At 40.7% G+C, this 21250-nt stretch overlaps 1 protein-coding gene across 4 annotated transcripts in view; it reads left to right on the forward strand.

Annotated features, from left to right (window-relative positions):
• Positions 1-21250, forward strand: part of IQGAP2 (IQ motif containing GTPase activating protein 2) — a 296761-nt gene that overhangs the window by 187920 nt on the left and 87591 nt on the right. For 3 of the 4 annotated variants that reach the window (XM_043592352.1, XM_043592373.1, XM_043592363.1), the window contains 2 exons: positions 4814-4938; positions 17573-17736. In XM_043592352.1, the coding sequence (XP_043448287.1) occupies positions 4814-4938; positions 17573-17736 (289 nt within the window). Of the gene's footprint in view, positions 1-4813; positions 4939-8003; positions 8084-17572; positions 17737-21250 lie in introns of those variants that run through there. The other variant, XM_043592382.1, reaches the window with a different exon arrangement.

Genomic DNA, 21250 nt, shown 5'->3' on the forward strand with positions numbered 1-21250 from the left:
CTTTAATAACCATCCAGTCTAATCTTCTTTTATTTTACTGATGAGAGAACTAAACTTGGATTTATGGACTTACAGTTGGGCAGTTGAATCTCAAACCCTGTTCTTTTTTATTGTTAAGCCAAAGGAATCCTGAGACCACAGTGGATCGTGTTAGTGGATAACAGTCTCAGTTTAGCAGCTTCCATTTCATGTTTCTGAAATATGCTGCTTGATAGTATAAAATGCTATAGCAGTTCTAGAGAGAAAATTAAAGGGCCAGAATAAGGAGCCCATCAGAGATTCCAAAAGACAAAAGTCCCAAGTTAAAAGGAGTGATTTTCTGTCCTGGATTCTTGTTAGCCACTAGGGGGAGATGTCTGCATAGATCTTGACAAAAGCTCTTTTCAGGTCCTGATTCCAGCTGGAACTACGTAAATAAGTAGATTGGGTAATTGTCTTGGATCGTGTACATTGTACAAGAAAACTGAAAAGACTTTAGATTTTTTTTAAATGCTTTACCACTTGTCTGTGGAGAGAATGGCCCCAAAGCGGTAGGACAGAAGAGTTTGCTTTTTAGTCTTCTTGGAGAAACTGATGCTCTTATTCTGCATAAATTTGGCCACCTGGTTAATATAACTCTTGAGTCTGTTACCAAGGTAATTTATTTCCACCTCCACTATTTCTAATGGCACCATTCTCTTCCCCAAGCTTAGAAACCTCAAGTTCAACTCATTTTCCTCAGCCCTTTGCTGCCTTGTGCTATGAACAGCCTGCTCATCTCCTTCCCTGACAACAGCCAGTGTGGGGGTGTTAGCTCTGTCAAATGTCCCCATTTCCCAGCCAGTACCTCATTTGATTTTTCACCTTTACTTCTGTCATCACTTCCAGATTGGTCCTCCTGTGTCTTTTCTATCCTCCTCATTTATTCTCATCCAACCAGTCTTTGCTGCTTTCCCTCAGTGCTTAAGTGGAAGACAAAGCTGGTCACTCCTTTATGAAACATACAGCCCCGTGGGGCTGTAATGGGATGTCTTGGTGAGGTAATTGTCATGACTGTCCCACCCATTGGGCATCCTGGCCGCTGTCCTCTAAATAACCGTGCTCCCTCCCTCCATATCATCCACTTTGATTACGAAAATTCCTCACTACCTCCCCAATTTACAAATGACCTGTTAAGGAAATGGTCTCACACCCCATTTGAAAACCAATTTTACCCCTGTGGTTTTCAACGTGGGCCTACAGATACAGCCTCAGAGTTCAAGTATTCTGTATAGGAAACTTTAAAAAATTTGCTCATTTTTAATAATCTTTTTAAAGCTTGACTTAAGCACTTTCTGGGCCAGCTGGATGACCAGTACCAAGATGAGATTTCAAGGTCCCCTTTGGTTCTTGTACTGACAGCCCTCATTGATCTTCTCAGCCTCAGCATTTTACTTGCCTGGTCAGCTTTTTAACTCAGTTCTTGGAAACCCAAGTTCACAGGTTTTCAAGATGAAGAAACGTGGCTCTATCTGGGCCTCACCCCATGCTTTCCCAAGTTCTTCATAGCACAGGGGCGTGGGGCAGGGCAACCTTGATGAATCAGACAGAGTGTCAACCTATTTACCGTGGCTTCCACCCTTGGGCTGTGGTTTCCCAGAAAGACTCATTTGTCTAATTCTCACCAAAGTGCTGTCTAGTTGGTATTGGCTCTAGGCATATGTTGTCCCAGATTAATTGTTCTAAATGTAGCTGTGGTTATAATGCTCTCCATTTGTTTCTTGTTCTCATCTGAATTAAGAACATGCTCCTCACTGTAAACGTGTTGTTCTGACCTTAGCTCTCGGTCCAGCTCTCCTTGTGTTTTGCACCTCAGCCAACCTGAGTCCTAATACACTGTGGACTTTCTGGCCCGCCTGCTGCAATGCATGGTTGTGTCCCCGCCGGGAATGGAGTGCCGGTCACCCCTGTCCTGGCACACTCCCGGAGCTGCCTTCCATAGATTCTGCTTGCACAAATTATTTCCGTACTTCTCTCCACCCCAGCTAATGTCATCTCTCCTGAGAACTAGCATTCTGTGGTTAGAGGAACATAGCACCGGAGTCACACATACTTGAGTCTGACTCTTCATAGTCTTGTCTCCTCATCTAAGCACAAAAAAAAAAAAAAAAGCAAAAACACTCACTCTGCATCTGCAGAACAGTTTCGAAGATTAAATACTTGGTTTGATGCCTGTTTCGGGCAAGGTGTTCTACCACTAAGGGTTTCCTCCCACTTCTTCCTTGGAACTTCGTTATTTCTACTCTCTTGGACTGTCTCTTACGACCTTTCTTGTGCTCTGCTTTTATACCCTGTTGGAGTTTCTGTCTTCTTAACCCCTGGGCTGAAAGCTCCTGCACCTTGTTCATGCTCACAGCCCTGCATGCCTGCCACAGGCCTTGCCACGTTGGTTTCATGTTAATAATCATTGGCCGAACTGAATTGGGATTGTAATCCTCTTGGAGCTTCAGAAGTCTGTTAGAAATGCAGCATTACTGGTCTGCGTGTAGCAAACAGTGAGGAGAGCTCGGAGAGGTGTGGAGGGAAAGGACTAGGATCTCTCTGTGAGGGTGAACTGCAGAGTATTTTCTGTGGTTGGTGCCTTAGTACCGGACACTCATCCTCACATGGAAAAGCCAGTGGACTTCTGCTGCATTACTTGTAAAATCTCTTCCTTTTGGCCATCGTTGATTCATTTTGTTTCTAAAGAAACAACGTGCAATTCTGGGATTTTTTTCTGCATTCCTCCTTAAGCTTTCTAGTTTTATTCCCATCGGATCATCATTTAGATGTTAAGCATGTGAAATGCCCATGGGGATTTCACACTTGCTTACAGAATGGTCTCTGTCTATAAGGGGTATTAACAAGTGCAAGTTGAAGTTTACCCATTTTGTTATTGTATCCAGTATTATTTATATATTACTAGTGCAGCAGAGTGTTTTCCTAGGCTTATAAGGAGTGGTAGGGTGAAAATCTCAAACACGACAGTTAGCCAGTTTCAGGCCTGAATTTAGTGATCCCTCTTTCGGTCACAGATAAAGGATCATTGCCACCACTTCCTACACTGAATGATGTTTTTCCCTCTCAAGCTACACTCTGTAGGCACTCTGTGCGCCTTTAAGCACACAGAATTTTGAGAAAATTGGTCACAATCAGGAAAACAATTTTTTTCAATAGTTTATTTGGCAAGTGAGTGGTGCTCTGTTAGTGCAGAACCCAGCACGGGGCTCAAACCCACAAACGGTGAAGTCGTGACCTGAGCTGAAACCAAGAGGCAGACACTCAACTGACTGAGCCACCCAGGCATCCCAGGAAAACAATTTTAAACTGAACGTGATGTTATTGGGGCGCCTGGGTGGCTCAGTCGGTTAAGCGGCCGACTTCGGCTCAGGTCATAATCTCGCGGTCCGTGAGTTCTAGCCCCGCGTCGGGCTCTGTGCTGACGGCTCAGAGCCTGGAGCCTGCTTCAGATTCTGTGTCTCCCTCTCTCTGACCCTCCCCTGTTCATGCTGTGTCTCTCCCTGTCTCAAAAATAAATAAATAAACGTTAAAAAAAATAAAATAAACTGAACGTGAGGTTCCTTTTTTTAACCTCTGCTGTTAGCAATCCAAAGATGCTATTCAGAAGTCAAAATGCATAGTGAATAAATATGTACATAGAAGACTGATCTTTATTTCCATGGTGCAATGCAAAAGCAAACTAAACTCTTGAGTTTCTTTACTTTAGGCTAGAGTAGCTCATGGTAGCTTACGGTTGCAACATTGGTTCTGTGATTTTTAACTGGGAAAATTGACTATTGAGAAATGACAGTTTCTTAATATATCAAGGTGGATAATTTTTTTCCCTAAAATTCCCCAACCAAGACAAGTAATTGAGGTGGTTGACCAAACTCTGTCTTCCATAATAAAGAGGGTCAGAGGTCAGAAATGAGGTATAAGAGTGCCGTGGCAGTGACTGGACACAGAGGGAGGTTTTTCAGTAGGTGCTGTGGAGCCTTACAAAAAATGGACAGGTGAGGAGGGATTTTACAACATTCTGATTCAACCCCTATACCACCTTATCAAGAAAATGTATAGTGAAAATGTGTGTTATTCATCAGGGTTTCTGGAAGGAACAAGAAAAATGAGAAGGGTTGAGAACCATGGTTGAGAACCATGGTGATTCTGAATTTTATCACATAAAACTTATCTGGGGGATGTCTGGGTGGCTCACTTGGTTAAGCATTTGACTCTTGATCTCAGCTCAGGGCTTGATCTCAGTGTTGTGAATTCAAATCCCACGTTGAGCTCCACGCTGGGCTTGGAGCCAACTTAAAAAAAATTGCCTACAGCCTCAACAGAGTCAAAACATGCAAAGGCAAGGAAAATTAGTAACTGAGGGGAAGAAAGCAGTTTCATAGAGTTGAGGACTTCAAGGGTTGTTTTTTTTTTTTTTTTTTTTTTGCTTAAGTTGGGTACAAGGTTGGATTTTGAGGTACTTTCATTAAGCAGCATTTGTTTCCGATTCTGTGTCTCCCTCTCTCTCTGACCCTCCCCCGTTCATGCTCTGTCTCTCTCTGTCTCAAAAATAAACAAACATTAAAAAAAAATTTTTTTTAAAAAACAGCATTTGTACATAAAGTATCTTTAAGAAAAAAAATGTAATATAAGTGAGCTTGTTGTATGTTCACAAAGGTGTGAAAGAACATTTCATGTGTCTTTCTCCTTTTTAACCTTATAGCATCTACTTTTGGCCATGTGCCAAATTTGAGATGCACAAAATGAACAAAGAGTGAGTGTCTCTGATTAGTGTTAATGATTCTCTTCTCTTCCACAGTTACACAAATGCACTATTCACCATGAAGCTGGAAGCCTTATCCCAAGGGCAAGAGAATTTAAGCTGGAATGAAATTCAGAAGTGTATAGATATGGTGAATATTCAAATTCAAGAAGAAAACGATCGTAAGTATGGAACACGTTCCTTCTCATAGTATAATGAGCAACTGAGGTTTCTGGACTACTTAGTTCCCTAGATTAGGAATGCAGATTTTTGCTCATGGAGCCCCAAGAGAGCACTCTTCCCTGATATGCATGTGTATATATAAATTTTTTGCCTGTAATACTGTGTCACCATATATGCATTACAAAGCATACATAAAAAGACATAAAAGGATGGGATAAAAATATGTAAACAGAAGTCCTCATGTTTTCTTATTTATACTTCACAGGTGAATACTCTAGTTAACTCAGTTTTTAAAATTTTTTTTGAATGTTATTCATTTTGGAGAGAGACACAGAGCATGAACAGGGGAGGGGCAGAGAGAGAGGGGGAGACAGAATCTGAAGCAGGCTCCAGGCTCTGAGCTGTCAGCACAGAGCCCGACACAGGGCTCGAACCCACGAACGGTGAGATCATGACCTGAGTGGGAGTCGGACGCTTCACTGACTGAGCCACCCAGGTGCCCCATAACTCAATTTTTTAGATGCTCAACTTTATTTTGATCTTTTATTTGGGCTTTTTTTTTTTTGAAGTTTGAACATGTTCCTACCCTAAGAAGAAATTGGAACAAAAACTAACTGTTGCTTTAGGATCACATACCATGATTGATGATTGACTGTGTATCTAGAAATTATGAGCTACCTGCGTGAAAATGGACAATCCCAAGAAGATATGCTCTGAAACATGCTTTCTTGAAGATACACTTGCCTCCTTATCATTTGCCTCTTGCTTCCAAAAACAGAGTTGTGGAATCAAGAGCTCTGTAACTGAGCACTCAGTGTAGTCACTGCTTTCCTGTAGCATGAACTATCAAATTCAAGTTCCACGTGGTCTGTTTCATCATAAAAACAAACCAGCACCATCATCTTTGGCTTCCTCTGAGCTCTTTGATTTGTCAGCCACATTTAGATTAAGATCGCTGATGTCCCTGACCTCCCCGCTGTCCTCCATCTTTGACCTATAACTCATTCTAAGTTTGCTGACTGAATAGGCAGATAGTTCTCTCACACGTTTAGGCTGTTCTAGTGCGTTTTGGTGAGGTCTTAGGTCTGGTCTTCTAAGGCAGAATCTAACTTTGGGATAGTAAAATCCCTGTTGAGATAAAAACATATGACTTTGTTATTTAATTGCATTTGCATAATCTGCTTTGCTTTCTTTACTCTTTCCTATGAGCCCTGTGCCCAGCATCATGGCAGGGTTTGTGTTGTTGTTGTTTTTGTTGTTGTTGTTGTTGTTGTTGTTGTTAAACATCTTACTCTAGGTGCCTAATAGATAACATGTATTCAGATATGCTGCCTTGACATCATATTCACAGATGGGCCGCTGTTACACATATATCCAGGCAGTTTCTTCATTTTGTCCTTTTTAAGTTCTATAAATCTAAATTTCCTCTTCTCTGACCACACAGCTTGCTGCTGCCTCTCTGCGTGTCCTTGGAGACATTTTGGAATCCCTGCAAACGGACAGTTTGCACACAGCCCACTTAGCTTTTTTCTGACACGTTGCCTTGGTCGCTGGTGGTTCTTACCAGATGTTAGTCAAGAGGGAAGCACTATTGTGAGCAGATGTTTGATATCGTCTGGTCTGGACGGACACTAGTGTATGTCCTGTTACAAAGTTCACACCCCCGGCCCCATGCCCTCCTGCCCTGCTACTTGACTCCCCCAGCTGCACACTCTTGAGTTTCCTGCAGCAATTGTTTGAGTGCTTTGGCTAATGCAATTCAAGAGTAGGACTCCTCTGTTTCGGTAAGCAAAACTAAGAATCAGGTCCCATCTTTGTTTTCTCATTTCTTCCTAGTTCTTGCTGGCAATACCCACAGTCCAGGCCTTTGGTAATTTCTATATGTGCTGCTTTTATGGCAAAGGTGCATTAGTTCTCTGTGCTAAATGGTTGTACTTTTACTCCCATTCTGGACGTTAATTAAAAAGCAGGGTGGAGGATGCCATTTTTGTTGCAGACTATCCAGGAGAGCTTTTGCTTTTTTTTAGGAAAAGAAAAACAAGTAACATTTGTATCACTTAAAAAAAGAATGGCTTTTTGTCAGGTGGGTGTTCTATCTAAGCAGAAATATTTTTGGATTGGTATCTTTGGATTGGTATGGATTTGTCTGTATAGGCATCTACACTACATGTATTTTCCATGGACTGTACGTCACATGGCTGTTATCATATTTCCTTTGATTATCATGTCATGAAGGGCATATGCCATAACCACAGTAGTTATTTCAGAGACTTCTTTATCACATTTCCTTTCTAGAATTTGGAGAACTCAGTGCAGAATATATAATTTCTCTGTGCTTTGGTTTGTTTTATTAGGTCACAATGAGGTATTTTTGTTCAAAGTTCTTGAATTCTTGAGTGTGATATCCTCTGTTTATGTAATTGTTTTAAAAGCTACATAAAAATATACACCATTGTGAACAGACATAAATTGCACAGTATAGTAATTAAACCACCCCAAGAGCTAAGGATTTTTCATGGACACCTTGAAAGTGTATTACCCTTCCCACCCTGCCCCTGCCACACACACACTTCAAGGTCTAATCCTGTGTCTGAATTGTGATGTGGATAAGGTACCACAGCTAATGGAAATGCTAAATGTGGAAGGTGCATTTAATAGAGAAGATGCTAAGTGCATTTCCTCAGACTTGGAGGCTCTGTTGATTTCTTCCTGGAAAGTTCACTTTTCCTGGTAGAGCCAGAGAGGAGCATCAGTTTAACCACGTAGCCTAAACAAGGTAGTTTTGTTCCTTTGAATTTTTGCTTTTTTAATTTAGTAGGTACTTGTCTTTGTAGGTTAACTCATCTGCTATGTCAAATGCATGAGCTGTAAGAGAATATCCACTGTCTCACTGGAATAGAACATTATAGTCTCTGTGATGGTTTAAAGAAGTGGGTCATGAACTGGGGCTCAGCAATGGGATTTTCCCTTCTCTTATAAACAGAGGAAGTGATGTGCATGTGCCCTGGTGGCTTCTGGGTAGGTCTTACATGTCCTGTGAGGTCATTCACTATGACCTCAGTAGCTTGTGTTCTTAGAAACATACCAAACAAAAACTTAAACAAGTGGTTTCAACCAAGTCAGCTGGAATGCACTCACTCCCAGGTGACTGGCCATTAGGAGCACATATTCTCTTTCTCAGACATAGTTCTGTTAAGATCATTTTTGGATGGGGTGTTTAAAAGTATTTGGAACAGTCTACCGAAGAGACTTCATGTCCAGGGAATGATATGAAGTATCCCATGCTCTCCAGGTTGTAACTTCTACAGGGTAAAACGATAATACCTTGTATGTGGATAGAACTTAGACTTTGTTGAGTTCTTCCAATGTTTTCAGATCATGTAACTTGAGTGTTAGGGAACTATTTTTGCTTTTTCTTCAAACATGTTTAAGTGTTAGAATCTAGAATAATTTCTGGCCTTTTAGATCATCCCTTTTCTTCTACAGATAAATCTCTTCATTCTTAGCGTTTGAATATCGGGATGAAGATACTTCTTAAAAATTATAACCACTTTATTCCATAGCATGTCACATTTGTAAAGTGACATGATTGTGTTTGAAAAAATAACTGACAGAATGAGAAATAGTGAGTTTGGCTTTAGGAATATTTATTTTCAAAACTTACTGCTTGTTAATGTTTACCTTCTTTCCTAGTTCTTGTACATCAGCACTAAGCTGGGAAGTGAAAAAACCCCGTTTGTGTGTGTGTGTGTATATGTGTGCATATACAGTTGACCCTTGAACAGCGTGGTTTGAACTATACGTTTTTTTTTTTTTTAATCAGTAGAGTACTCTAAATATATTTTCTCTTAGGATTTTCTTAACATTTTCTTTTCTCTGGCTTACTCATTGTAAGAATACATGTTACTTGACTATGTTATTACTGAGGCTTCCAGCCAGTAGTAAGCTCTGATTAGTTAAATTTGGGGGGAGTAAAAAATTATACCTGATTTTTTTCAATATATGAAATTTATTGTCAAATTGGTTTCCATACAACACTCAGTGCTCATCCCAAAAGGTGCCCTCCTCAATACCCATCACCCACCCTCCCCTCCCTCCCACCCCCCATCAACCCTCAGTTTGTTCTCAGTTTTTAAGAGTCTCTTATGCTTTGGCTCTCTCCCACTCTAACCTCTTTTTTTTTTTCCTTCCCCTCCCCCATGGGTTTCTGTTAAGTTTCTCAGGATCCACATAAGAGTGAAACCATATGGTATCTGTCTTTCTCTGTATGGCTTATTTCACTTAGCATCACACTCTCCAGTTCCATCCACGTTGCTACAAAGGGACATATTTCGTTCTTTCTCATTGCCACGTAGTACTCCATTGTGTATATAAACCACAATTTCTTTATCCATTCGTCAGTTGATGGACATTTAGGCTCTTTCCATAATTTGGCTATTGTTGAGAGTGCTGCTATAAACATTGGGGTACAAGTGCCCCTTTGCATCAGTACTCCTGTATCCCTTGGGTAAATTCCTAGCAGTGCTATTGCTGGGTCATAGGGCAGGTCTATTTTTAATTTTTTGAGGAACCTCCACACTGTTTTCCAGAGTGGCTGTACCAGTTTGCATTCCCACCAACAGTGCAAGAGGGTTCCCGTTTCTCCACATCCTCTCCAGCATCTATAGTCTCCTGATTTGTTCATTTTGGCCACTCTGACTGGCGTGAGGTGATATCTGAGTGTGGTTTTGATTTGTAGTTCCCTGATAAGGAGCGATGAGCATCTTTTCATGTGCCTGTTGGCCATCCGGATGTCTTCTTTAGAGAAGTGTCTATTCATGTTTTCTACCCATTTCTTCACCGGGTTATTTGTTTTTCGGGTGTGGAGTTTGGTGAGCTCTTCATAGATTTTGGATACTAGCCCTTTGTCCGATATGTCATTTGCAAATATCTTTTCCCATTCCGTTGGTTGCCTTTTAGTTTCGTTGGTTGTTTCCTTTGCTGTGGAGAAGCTTTTTATCTTCATAAGGTCCCAGTAGTTCATTTTTGCTTTTAATTCCCTTGCCTTTGGGGATGTGTCGAGTAAGAGATTGCTACGGCTGAGGTCAGAGAGGTCTTTTCCTGCTTTCTCCTCTAGGGTTTTGATGGTTTCCTGTCTCACATTCAGGTCTTTTATCCATTTTGAGTTGATTTTTGTGAACGGTGTGAGAAAGTGGTCTAGTTTCAATCTTCTGCATGTTGCTGTCCAGTTCTCCCAGCACCATTTGTTAAACAGACTGTCTTTTTTCCATTGGATGTTCTTTCCTGCTTTGTCAAAGATGAGTTGGCCATACGTTTGTGGGTCTAGTTCTGGGGTTTCTATTCTATTCCATTGGTCTGTGTGTCTGTTTCTGTGCCAATACCATGCTGTCTTGATGATGACAGCTTTGTAGTAGAGGCTAAAGTCTGGGATTGTGATGCCTCCTGTTTTGGTCTTCTTCTTCAAAATTACTTAGGCTATTCGGGGTCTTTTGTGGTTCCATATGAATTTTAGGATTGCTTGTTCTAGTTTCGAGAAGAATGCTGGTGCAATTTTGATTGGGATTGCATTGAATGTGTAGATAGCTTTGGATAGTATTGACATTTTGACAATATTTATTCTTCCAATCCATGAGCATGGAATGTTTTTCCATTTCTTTATATCTTCTTCAATTTCCTTCATAAGCTTTCTATAGTTTTCAGAATACAGATCTTGTACATCTTTGGTTAGATTTATCCCTAGGTATTTTATGCTTCTTGGTGCAGTTGTGAATGGGATCAGTTTCTTTATTTGTCTTTCGGTTGCTTCATTATTAGTGTATAAGAATGCAACTGATTTCTGTACATTGATTTTGTATCCTGCAACTTTGCTGAAGTCATGTATCAGTTCTAGCAGACTTTTGGTGGAGTCTATCGGATTTTCCATGTATAAGATCATGTCATCTGCAAAAAGTGAAAGCTTGATTTCATCTTTGCCAATTTTGATGCCTTTGATTTCCTTTTATTGTCTGATTGCTGATGCTAGCACTTCCAACACTGTTAAACAACAGCGGTGAGAGTGGACATCCCTGTCATGTTCCTGATATCAGGGAAAAAGCTCTCAGTTTTTCCCCATTGAGGATGATGTTAGCTGTGGGCTTTTCATAAATGGCTTTTATGATGTTTAAGTATGTTCCTTCTAGCCCGACTTTCTGAAGGGTTTTTATTAAGAAAGTGTGCTGAATTTTGTCAAATGCCTTTTCTGCATCGATTGACAGGATCATATGGTTCTTATCTTTTCTTTTATTAATGTGATGTATCACGTTGATTGATTTGCGAATGTTGAACCAGCCCTGCATCCCAGGAGTGAATGCCACTTGATCATGGTGAATAATTCTTTTTATATGCTGTTGAATTCGATTTGCTAGTATCTTATTGAGAATTTTTGCATCCATATTCATCAGGGATATTGTGGTTCTCTTTTTTTTTCTGGGTCTCTGTCTGGTTTAGGAATCAAAGTAATGCTGGCTTCATAGAATGAGTCTGGAAGTTTTCCTTCCCTTTCTATTTTTTGGAATAGCTTGAGAAGGATAGGTGTTATCTCTGCTTTAAACGTCTGGTAGAACTCCCCTGGGAAGCCATCTGGTCCTAGACTCTTATTTGTTGGGAGATTTTTGATGACTGATTCAATTTCTTCGCTGGTTATGGATCTGTTCAAGCTTTCTGTTTCCTCATGATTGAGTTTTGGAAGCGTGTGGATGTTTAAGAATTTGTCCATTTCTTCCAGGTTGTCCAGTTTGTTGGCATATAATTTTTCATAGTATTCCCTGATAATTGTTTGTATCTCTGAGGGATTGGTTGTAATAATTCCATTTTCATTCATGATTTTATCTGTTTGGGTCATCTCCCTTTTCTTTTTGAGAAGCCTGGCTAGAGGTTTGTCAATTTTGTTTATTTTTTCAAAAAACCAACTCTTGGTTTCGTTGATCTGCTCTACAGTTTTTTTAGATTCTATATTGTTTATTTCTTCTCTGATCTTTATTATTTCTCTTCTTCTGCTGGGTTTAGGCTGCCTTTGCTGTTCTGCTTCTATTTCCTTTAGGTGTGCTGTTAGATTTTGTATTTGGGATTTTTCTTGTTTCTTGAGATAGGCCTGGATTGCAATGTATTTTCCTCTCAGGACTGCCTTCGCTGCATCCCAAAGTGTTTGGATTGTTGTATTTTCATTTTTGTTTGTTTCCATATATTTTTTGATTTCTTCTTGAATTGCCTGGTTGACCCACTCATTCTTTAGAAGGGTGTTCTTTAACCTCCATGCTTTTGGAGGTTTTCCAGACTTTTTCCTGTGGTTGATTTCAAGCTTCATAGCATTGTGGTTTGAAAGTATGCATGGTATAATTTCAATTCTTGTATACTTATGAAGGGCTGTTTTGTGACCCAGTATATGATCTGTCTTGGAGAATGTTCCATGTGCACTCAAGAATAAAGTATATTCTGTTGCTTTGGGATGCAGAATTCTAAATATATCTGTCAAGTCCATCTGATCCAATGTATCATTCAGGGCCCTTGTTTCTTTATTGACCGTGTGTCTAGATGATCTATCCATTTCTGTAAGTGGAGTGTTAAAGTCCCCTGCAATTACCACATTCTTATCAATAAGGTTGCTTATGTTTATGAGTAATTGTTTTATATATTTGGGGGCTCCCATATTCGGCGCATAGACATTTATAATTGTTAGCTCTTCCTGATGGATAGACCCTGTAATGATTCTATAATGCCCTTCTTCATCTCTTGTTACAGCCTTTAATTTAAAGTCTAGTTTGTCTGATATAAGTATGGCTACTCCAGCTTTCTTTTGACTTCCAGTGGCATGATAAATAGTTCTCCATCCCCTCACTCTCAATCTAAAGGTGTCCTCAGGTCTAAAATGAGTCTCTCGTAGACAGCAAATAGATGGGTCTTGTTTTTTTATCCATTCTGATACCTTATGTCTTTTGGTTGGCGCATTTAGTCCATTTACATTCAGTGTTATTATAGAAAGATATGGGTTTAGAGTCATTGTGATGTCCATAGGTTTCATGCTTGTAGCGATGTCTCTGGTACTTTGTCTCACAGGATCCCCCTTAAGATCTCTTGTAGGGCTGGTTTAGTGATGACGAATTCCTTCAGTTTTTGTTTGTTTGGGAAGACCTTTATCTCTCCTTCTATTCTAAATGACAGACTTGCTGGATAAAGGATTCTCGGCTGCATATTTTTTCCTGTTCCTCACATTGAAGGTCGCCTGCCATTCCTTTCTGGCCTACCAAGTTTCAGAGAGATCGGTCACGAGTCTTATAGGTCTCCCTTTATATGTTAGAGCACTTTTATCCCTAGCTGCTTTCAGAATTTTCTCTTTATCCTTATATTTTGCCAGTTTCACTATGATATGTCATGCAGAAGATCGATTCAAGTTACATCTGAAGGGAGTTCTCTGTGCCTCTTGGATTTCAGTGCCTTTTTCCTTCCCCAGATCAGGGAAGTTCTCAGCTATTATTTCTTCAAGTACACCTTCAGCACCTTTCCCTCTCTCTTCCTCCTCTGGAATACCAGTTATGCGTAGATATTTCTCTTTAGTGCATCACTTAGTTCTCTAATTTTCCCCTCATACTCCTGGATTTTTTTATCTCTCTTTTTCTCAGCTTCTTCTTTTTCCGTAATTTTATCTTCTAGTTCACCTATTCTCTCCTCTGCCTCTTCAATCCGAGCCGTGGTTGTCTCCATTTTATTTTGCAGATCATTAATAGCATTTTTTAGCTCCTCCTGGCTGTTCCTTAGTCCCTTGATCTCTGTAGCAATAGATTCTCTGCTGTCCTCTATACTGTTTTCAAGCCCAGCAATTAATTTTATGACTATTATTCTAAATTCATTTTCTGTTATATTGTTTCAATTCTTTTTGACCAGTTCGTTAGCTGTTGTTATTTCCTGGAGATTCTTTTGAGGGGAATTCTTCCATTTCGTCATTTTGGATAGTGCCTGGAGTGGTGCGGACCTGCAGGGCACTTCCCCTGTGCTGTCTTGAATAACTTGCGTTGGTGGGCGGGGCCGCAGTCTGACCCGATGTCTGCCCCCAGCCCACCGCTGGGGCCACAGTCAAACTGGTGTGTACCTTCTCTTCCCCTCTCCTAGGGACAGAATTCACTGTGGGGTGGTGTGGCCCCTGTCTGGGGTACTTGCACACTGCCGTACTTGTGGTGCTCGGGATCTGGCGTATTAGCTGGGGTGGATCACCAAGTGCAAAGGGGCAGGAAGGGCAGGCTCAGCTCACTTTTCCTTCAGAGATCCTCTTCGGGAGGGGCCCTGTGGCACCGGGAGGGAGTCAGACCCGCCGGAGGGATGAATCCGCAGAAACACAGCATTCGGTGTTTGTGCGGTGCAAGCAAGTTGCCTGACAGGAACTGGTTCCCCTGGGGTTTTGGCTGGGGGATGGGCAAGGGAGATGGCGCTGGCCAGCGCCTTTGTTCCCCTCCAAGCTGCGCTCTGTCGTCCAGGTCTCAACAACTCTCCCTCCCGTTGTCCTCCAGCCCTCCCGTTCTCCAAGCAGAGCTGTTAACTTATAACCTTCCAGATGTTAAGTCCTGCTGGCTGGCAGAACCCACGCAGTCTGGCCCCTCTGCTTTTCAAGCCGGACTCCAGGGCTCTGCTTGGCCAGCAGGCTGCCCCTCTGTCCCGGCTCCCTCCCGCCAGTCCGTGCAGTGCGCACCGCCTCTCCGCCCTTCCTACCCTCTTCCGTGGGCCTCTCATCTGTGCTTGGCTCGGGAGAATCCGTTCTGCTAGTCTTCTGGTGATTTTCTGGGTTATTTGGGCAGGTGTGGGTGGAATCTAAGTGATCCACAGGAGGCGGTGAGCCCAGCGTCCTCCTACGCCGCCATCTTCCCTATACCTGAATTTTTGACTGCACAGGGTTTGGTGCTCCTAACCCCCACATTGTTCATGTGTCTACTATATATAAGTATATTCTTGCATATACTGAAGTATTTTATGACTGGTTGATAATTTATTTTTAATAATAAGGTAGTACGGAGAATGGGCCTCCAAATAGATACCCTTTGCTGGTGTTGCAAAAATTTGCCAAGTTCCATGACTTTGCTCTGTATTTTTCTTTCCTGGACCTTCTAGTCTATTTCCTAAGAACCTGTGGTATGATGGAGATGGTAGAAGGTTGAGCTGGTAGATACGGTTATTATTCTTTTGGCATATCCATGAGTTAGGGCTCCAGATGTTATTTTACCAGGTGGTTTCATAGAAGCAATTTGTGATAGTAATTAGTCATAACTAAACCTTAAAACTGTCCTAAAAAACATGTCTGACTATTAATCTCTAGGAGGCCTATCCACACTCCCCAGCTACGTGCAGCTACTTTAATCATTAAAATTAGATAAAATTTAAAATTAAGTTCGCCAGTCATACTGGCCACATTTTAAATGCTTAATAGTTACATGAAGTGTATTGGACAGCCCAGTCAGAGAACGTTTTCATCATCACAAAATGTTCTATTGGACAGCATTGGACTGTATGGACCTGGAAATTCACTTTACTGATACTATAGGGAATTGTTTGATTTAGAACTATCTCTGTTTTGGCATCCTTCACAAAGTGGTAAAGTCATCTAAACAATAGAATGTATATCCAAACCTCTTTGTATTTCAGTTTTTTTTTTTTCCTGTACATCTCAACATTAAATTTTTCCAGCTCTGTTATTCTGTGGTTCTGTCACTCATTGCCTTCACACTGCTATCTAAGTGAGGTTTACACTAGAAATTAGCATTCCTCCTGCTACTTGTATATAAAGTTGTCCTCCCGTTTTATAACACCTTCATTGAGATATAATTTATATACCATAAAATTCACCCATTGATTGTTTTTATGGTGACTTTTATGGATTTAAAAAGTTGTACTACCATCACACTATCTAAATTCATAACATTTTCATCACCCCGAGAAGAGACTTTGTAGAGTCACTCCCCTTTGCCTGTCCTCCCGTTCCCCCCACCCGCAACCACTGGTCTAGTTTGTTTCTGTGGATTTTCCCATTGTGGATATTTCATATAAGTAGAATAGTGTCTGAGTTTTTATGTGAACCTGTGGTTCCCTTAAGTGTATATACCTAGGAGTAGAAGTGCTAGATCAGATGGTAATTCTGTGTTTAGTATTTTAAGGAACTGCTTGTTTTCCATTATGACTACCATTTTCTGTTCCCACCAGCAATGTATGAGAGTTCCAGCGTCAGCACATCTTCACACTTGTTACTGTTTGTCTTATTTTTATTGCCGTCCTAGTGGATATGAAGTGGTATCTCATTGTGATTTGGATTTGCATTTTCCTGATAACTAATATTGAGTATCTTTTCATGCGATTATTAGCCATTTGTATATCTTCTTTCAAGAAGTGTGTGTTCAAGGCCTTTACCCATTTTAAATTGGGTTTTCCTTTCTTATTGTTGAGTTGTAAGAGTCCCTTATATATCTGGTATACATGTGTATAAGGTGTACGAGTCTTTTATCACATAGAGGATTTGCAAGTATTTTCTCCCATTCTATAGATTGCCTTCACTTTCTCTGGTGTCCTTTGAAGCATAAAAGTTTGCATTTTTACATCTCGTGTATTTATTTTTTTTCTTCAGTTGTGTTTCTGGTGTCACTATTAAAATTAGCACCTAACCCATGGCCACAAAGATTTACTCCTATGTTTTCATCTAAGTGTTACATAGATTAAGCTTTTACACTTCAGTCTGTGATCCATTTTGAGTTATTTTTTTGTGTAGGCTCTGATGTAGAGAGTCCAGCTTCAAATTCTTACGCATGTGGCTGTCCAGTTGTCCCAGTGCCATTTGTTATAAAGACTTGTACTTGTTGAGTTGTCTTGGCAGTCTTGTCAAAAATCAGTTGCCCACAAATGTAAGGGTGTATTTCTGAACTCTACATTCTTTTCCATTGATCCGTACATCTATCCTTATGGCAGCACCATGCAGTATTGATTAACTGTAGCTTTGTAGTAAGTTTTGAAATTGTTAAGAGAACTCCAGTTTTGTTCTTTTTTCAACACTGCGTTGGTTATTCTTGGTCCCTTGCATTTACATGTGAATTTTAGATACAGCTTGTCAATTTCTGTTTGAAAGAAAAATGCAATTGGGATTTTGATAGGGATTACCCTGAATCTATTGATCAGTTTGAGGAGTATTTCCACCTTAACAGTATTGTTCGGATCCATGAACATGAGATGATTTTTCCATTTATTTAGGTCATCTTTAATTTTTTTCAGTAGTGTTTCGTGGTTTTCAGCATACATGTCTCATGCTTCTTTTGCTAAATTTATTCCTGTTTATGATTTAAGTAGTTATAATGTATTTGTGATTGGAATCTATTCCAAATGGAATTTTCTCCTCCATTTCATTTTCACATCGCACAATGAGTGTGTGTAGAAATACTCTACACTTTTGTACATTGTAAAAAATGTACATTGTACCTTTGTACATCCTTAGCTCTGCTTATTAGCTCTTAGAGGTTGTCTTATGTGCAGGGGGTTCCCTACCCCCTTTCTAACTCCATCTTTCTTATAGGTGATTCTAGAGGACTTATGATGTATTGTGACTTAAGAGGAAAACTTTTTTTCTTGCCCTAGGAATCGTAGCTGTAGGGTACATCAATGAAGCTATTGATGAAGGGAATGCTTTGAAAACTTTAGATACTCTGCTCTTACCTACTGCTAAGATCAAAGATGTGGATCCAGACTGCGCCCAGCACTACCAGGATGTTTTATACCATGCTAAAATGCAGAAACTCATGGTGAGTCTTAGTAGGTTTGTTGCTTTTAAATTTACCAACAGGGTGGGGGGAGAAGGGCTGAGAGGGAGGATTTTCTTGATTTGTTTTGCCTACGGCTTATGAGATACTCTTCCCACAATTGCCTATGGACCAAAATGGGAATAATAGGGCTATTTTTATCCTGGTGTCAAACATGAGCAGGAAGCTGGCTCCAGAGCTAATCACTGCTTTTACTTTAACTAAAACCTCACTGATGGGTGAGTTCTTGTTCAGATTCCAATTCATTGGATATTTACTGAGCACATACTGTATACATAGTGTACTGTATAGTGTGTGGTAGAGGGAAAAAGGGTAGAAGGAACACATGACATTTGAAGATCTCTGTCCTTCTTAAGATGCTTAGAAACGGAGGTAGTGGGCATTCTTATATAGAAGAGTTAAATAACAGTAGAGATGAGTATGTGACACAGTGGGAAAACAAGGCATGGACCGAGTACTTCAGAGACCATGGATTTTTGTGGGCTAGAATCCTAAGAGGAGTGGTCATGGAGAGAGAACAGGAGCTGCCCCTGGAAGGGAAGGAGGAGCTGGTTAGGTGGGTGGAAAGCAGGATGGTGCAGGCTGGGAGTACAGTGCTGGGCAGGTGTGAGCCTGGTTTGTTCTCAGCACAGGAAGAGTCTGACCTGGCCACAGTCCCTTTGAAGAGCACAGGGTTTTTTCCATGCTGCAGAGCTTAGACTGGTGTTAGGAGGTGTTCCACAGATACTGGCCAGTGTTGGAAGGGTGCTGAGTGGTGAAGCTTATGATCTGTTCCTTGAGAGTGAGAGAGAGATGCTCCCTGGAACCGACCCCACTCATAGATGCCATGTCTCCAGCTGCAAGCCAAAACCTCAAGGAGTGGAGGTCTTCTCTGTATAGGTGTTTACAACCCAGAAACTGCCTCATCTGAAACAGGAACAGCATCTTTGATTAGAACAAACATTTATTGAGCACCTGTTGTTTGCCAGGCATGATGCTGCGTATTTGTATGCATATTATCTCATATAATCCTCATAATAATCCATAACAGCCATGTGGGTTAAATGTCCTTATCATCACTTACAGATAATGAAACTTAGGCTAAGTAATGTATCCAAAACTATCCAGAAAGTAATTCCTTCTGCAACTATGCCCTGGTCCATTGGATTCAGAAACCTGTATTATAAAGGCAGAGGGAAGGGGATGTTTATTGTTGCATTGTAATAACAAAAGACCCCAAACAATATAAATATCCTTTAAGAGAGGCCCAGTTAAGTAAGTTGCAGTATATCCATATAGTGAAATACTCTGTGGTCGTCAAAAAAATTGAGTGAATCTATATTGGATAATCTTCAGTATGTATATTGTTAAGTAAAAAAAAAAAAATGTTTCCACATGCCTGAAAATGGGATACACACCCATATTAAACATACTCTTGCATGTGCATAAATTATTTCCAGAAGGAAACACCTGGAAGGTGAACTAGAAGTCTGGTGTAGATGGGAGACTTCTTTGTTTTCTGTTTTTGTGCTGTTGGGATTTTACTTTCTTAGAGAGTACATGTATTACATGATGAATGTTTCTAAACTTAAGAAAAAACTCACAAAGGGCCAAGATTTCCCTGGTAACTTAGTTTGTGGAATAGGACCTACTGCCCCGATTGAGGTGTTCCCCTTCAAGGCAGCTCATTTTGATGCAAGGTATTAGAAATTATTTTGGCATAATGTAGTCTCCAGCAGCATAGGGAAGTGTTGACTCTGGCAAAGAGAAGTGAGTGGTGAGGGAGGAAGAAAATAAATTTTTTTTTAATTTTTTTTCAACGTTTATTTATTTTTGGGACAGAGAGAGACAGAGCATGAACGGGGGAGGGGCAGAGAGAGAGGGAGACACAGAATCGGAAACAGGCTCCAGGCTCTGAGCCATCAGCCCAGAGCCTGATGCGGGGCTCGAACTCACGGACCGCGAGATCGTGACCTGGCTGAAGTCGGACGCTTAACCGACTGCGCCACCCAGGCGCCCCAGAAAATAAATTTTTAATATAAACTTTGTACCATGTATTACCTATGCAAAAATATTTTTAATAAAAATTAAAGTGTATATCTTTTTATGTATGTGCATATTTATTTACATTTATATGTTACATACATATGCACATATAATCATATGTACTGCTGAACTGCCTCATTAAAGGTGAATAAAAACATCCCTCCAAGTCAGGGACTTTTGTACTGTTAACCTTCTGATGGGGATGGCAGCAGCCTTGCCGTACCCCCTGTGCTTTAGGGGTGCCCTCACATTATTTATCTTCATTTGACCCTCACAGCAGCTGTGTGGCTGGTTGCCCTTTCATCTGATGGAAAGGAACGGGACTGGTCAATAAATAGCGGGCCAGCGAATAGGGGAGTGAAACTGAAACCCAAGCCTTGTGCCCCCACACCCCATGGAGGGGAGAATGGGTCTCTGCCTGCCGTCCCCACTGATGGAGCCAAGACTGTGGCCCGAGGCACACTTGTCAGCATTGGAAGATACAGTTACTTGCTTTGGAGACAGGCACCATTCCAATATTGGCTTTGTCAAAATAACCAGAGATTTTAGTCAAGTCCCTTGAATTCTCTTTACTTCCATTTCCACACGTGTAAAATGGATATAATAGTGCCTATCTTACAGGATCACGATGAGGGGTTAAGAGTAACATAGAGATGTAATAAAGTGTATTTGTATGTTCACGTACTTATATTTCTATAGATTATATTAACATGTAATCATATATAATTATATTGTGAACATATACATGTGTTTGAGTGTTCAGCATTTTGCATGGAGCTTGACACCCCCCAAAAATACTGAAATAATGTAGCTAATATTATTGTGGGTGCCAGCGGTTGCCCAGGTAAAGGCTGAGTGATGTCTGTGTCACAAAGTCCTTGCTAGACACACACAAATTGTTGTATCCACAAACCACACGTGGGATCTTCTGGGTACAGGATAGAGATAGACCTAGGTTCCTCTCTGCCCACAGCCACATGCGGTTTGTCCTTGACTGCACAAATCTTTCATAGGCAGGCTATGGAAGTCCCTTCCAGAGCATTCTAGTCTGATAGCTTTAGGTCAAGATGGAGTGCCATGGGACCTCACCAGGACACTTAGAAGCCTTTGGTGGGTGTCTCCACTTTGCCATCTGTCTGTCAGGCTTGCTTCCTAAGTGTAAGAGCAGCAGCTTTAGTAATGGAAATAGAGCATTAAATAGGAGCCTAAGGATCTGGGTTCTAGCTCAGGCTGGAATTAAACTGCTTCGGCCTATAAAATGAGGAGCCTGAATTGTATTGGCAAGAGCTAACAGATTTAAAACATTACAGTTCCAAGCAATGAATATGATTTGGTTATATTGCTATTTTTAAACACCATTTTCCTTTTCTGCCCATTAATTTTGAAACTTTTTTTTTCTCTGCCTGTTTTTTCCCTGGGGAAAAAAAACTGATTCTTTGCTTATTTGATGAGGTCTATGTGTGTGTGTATG

The sequence above is a fragment of the Prionailurus bengalensis genome, chromosome A1, assembly GCF_016509475.1.
Source record: "Prionailurus bengalensis isolate Pbe53 chromosome A1, Fcat_Pben_1.1_paternal_pri, whole genome shotgun sequence".
In the NCBI taxonomy this organism is placed as follows: Eukaryota; Metazoa; Chordata; class Mammalia; order Carnivora; family Felidae; genus Prionailurus; species Prionailurus bengalensis.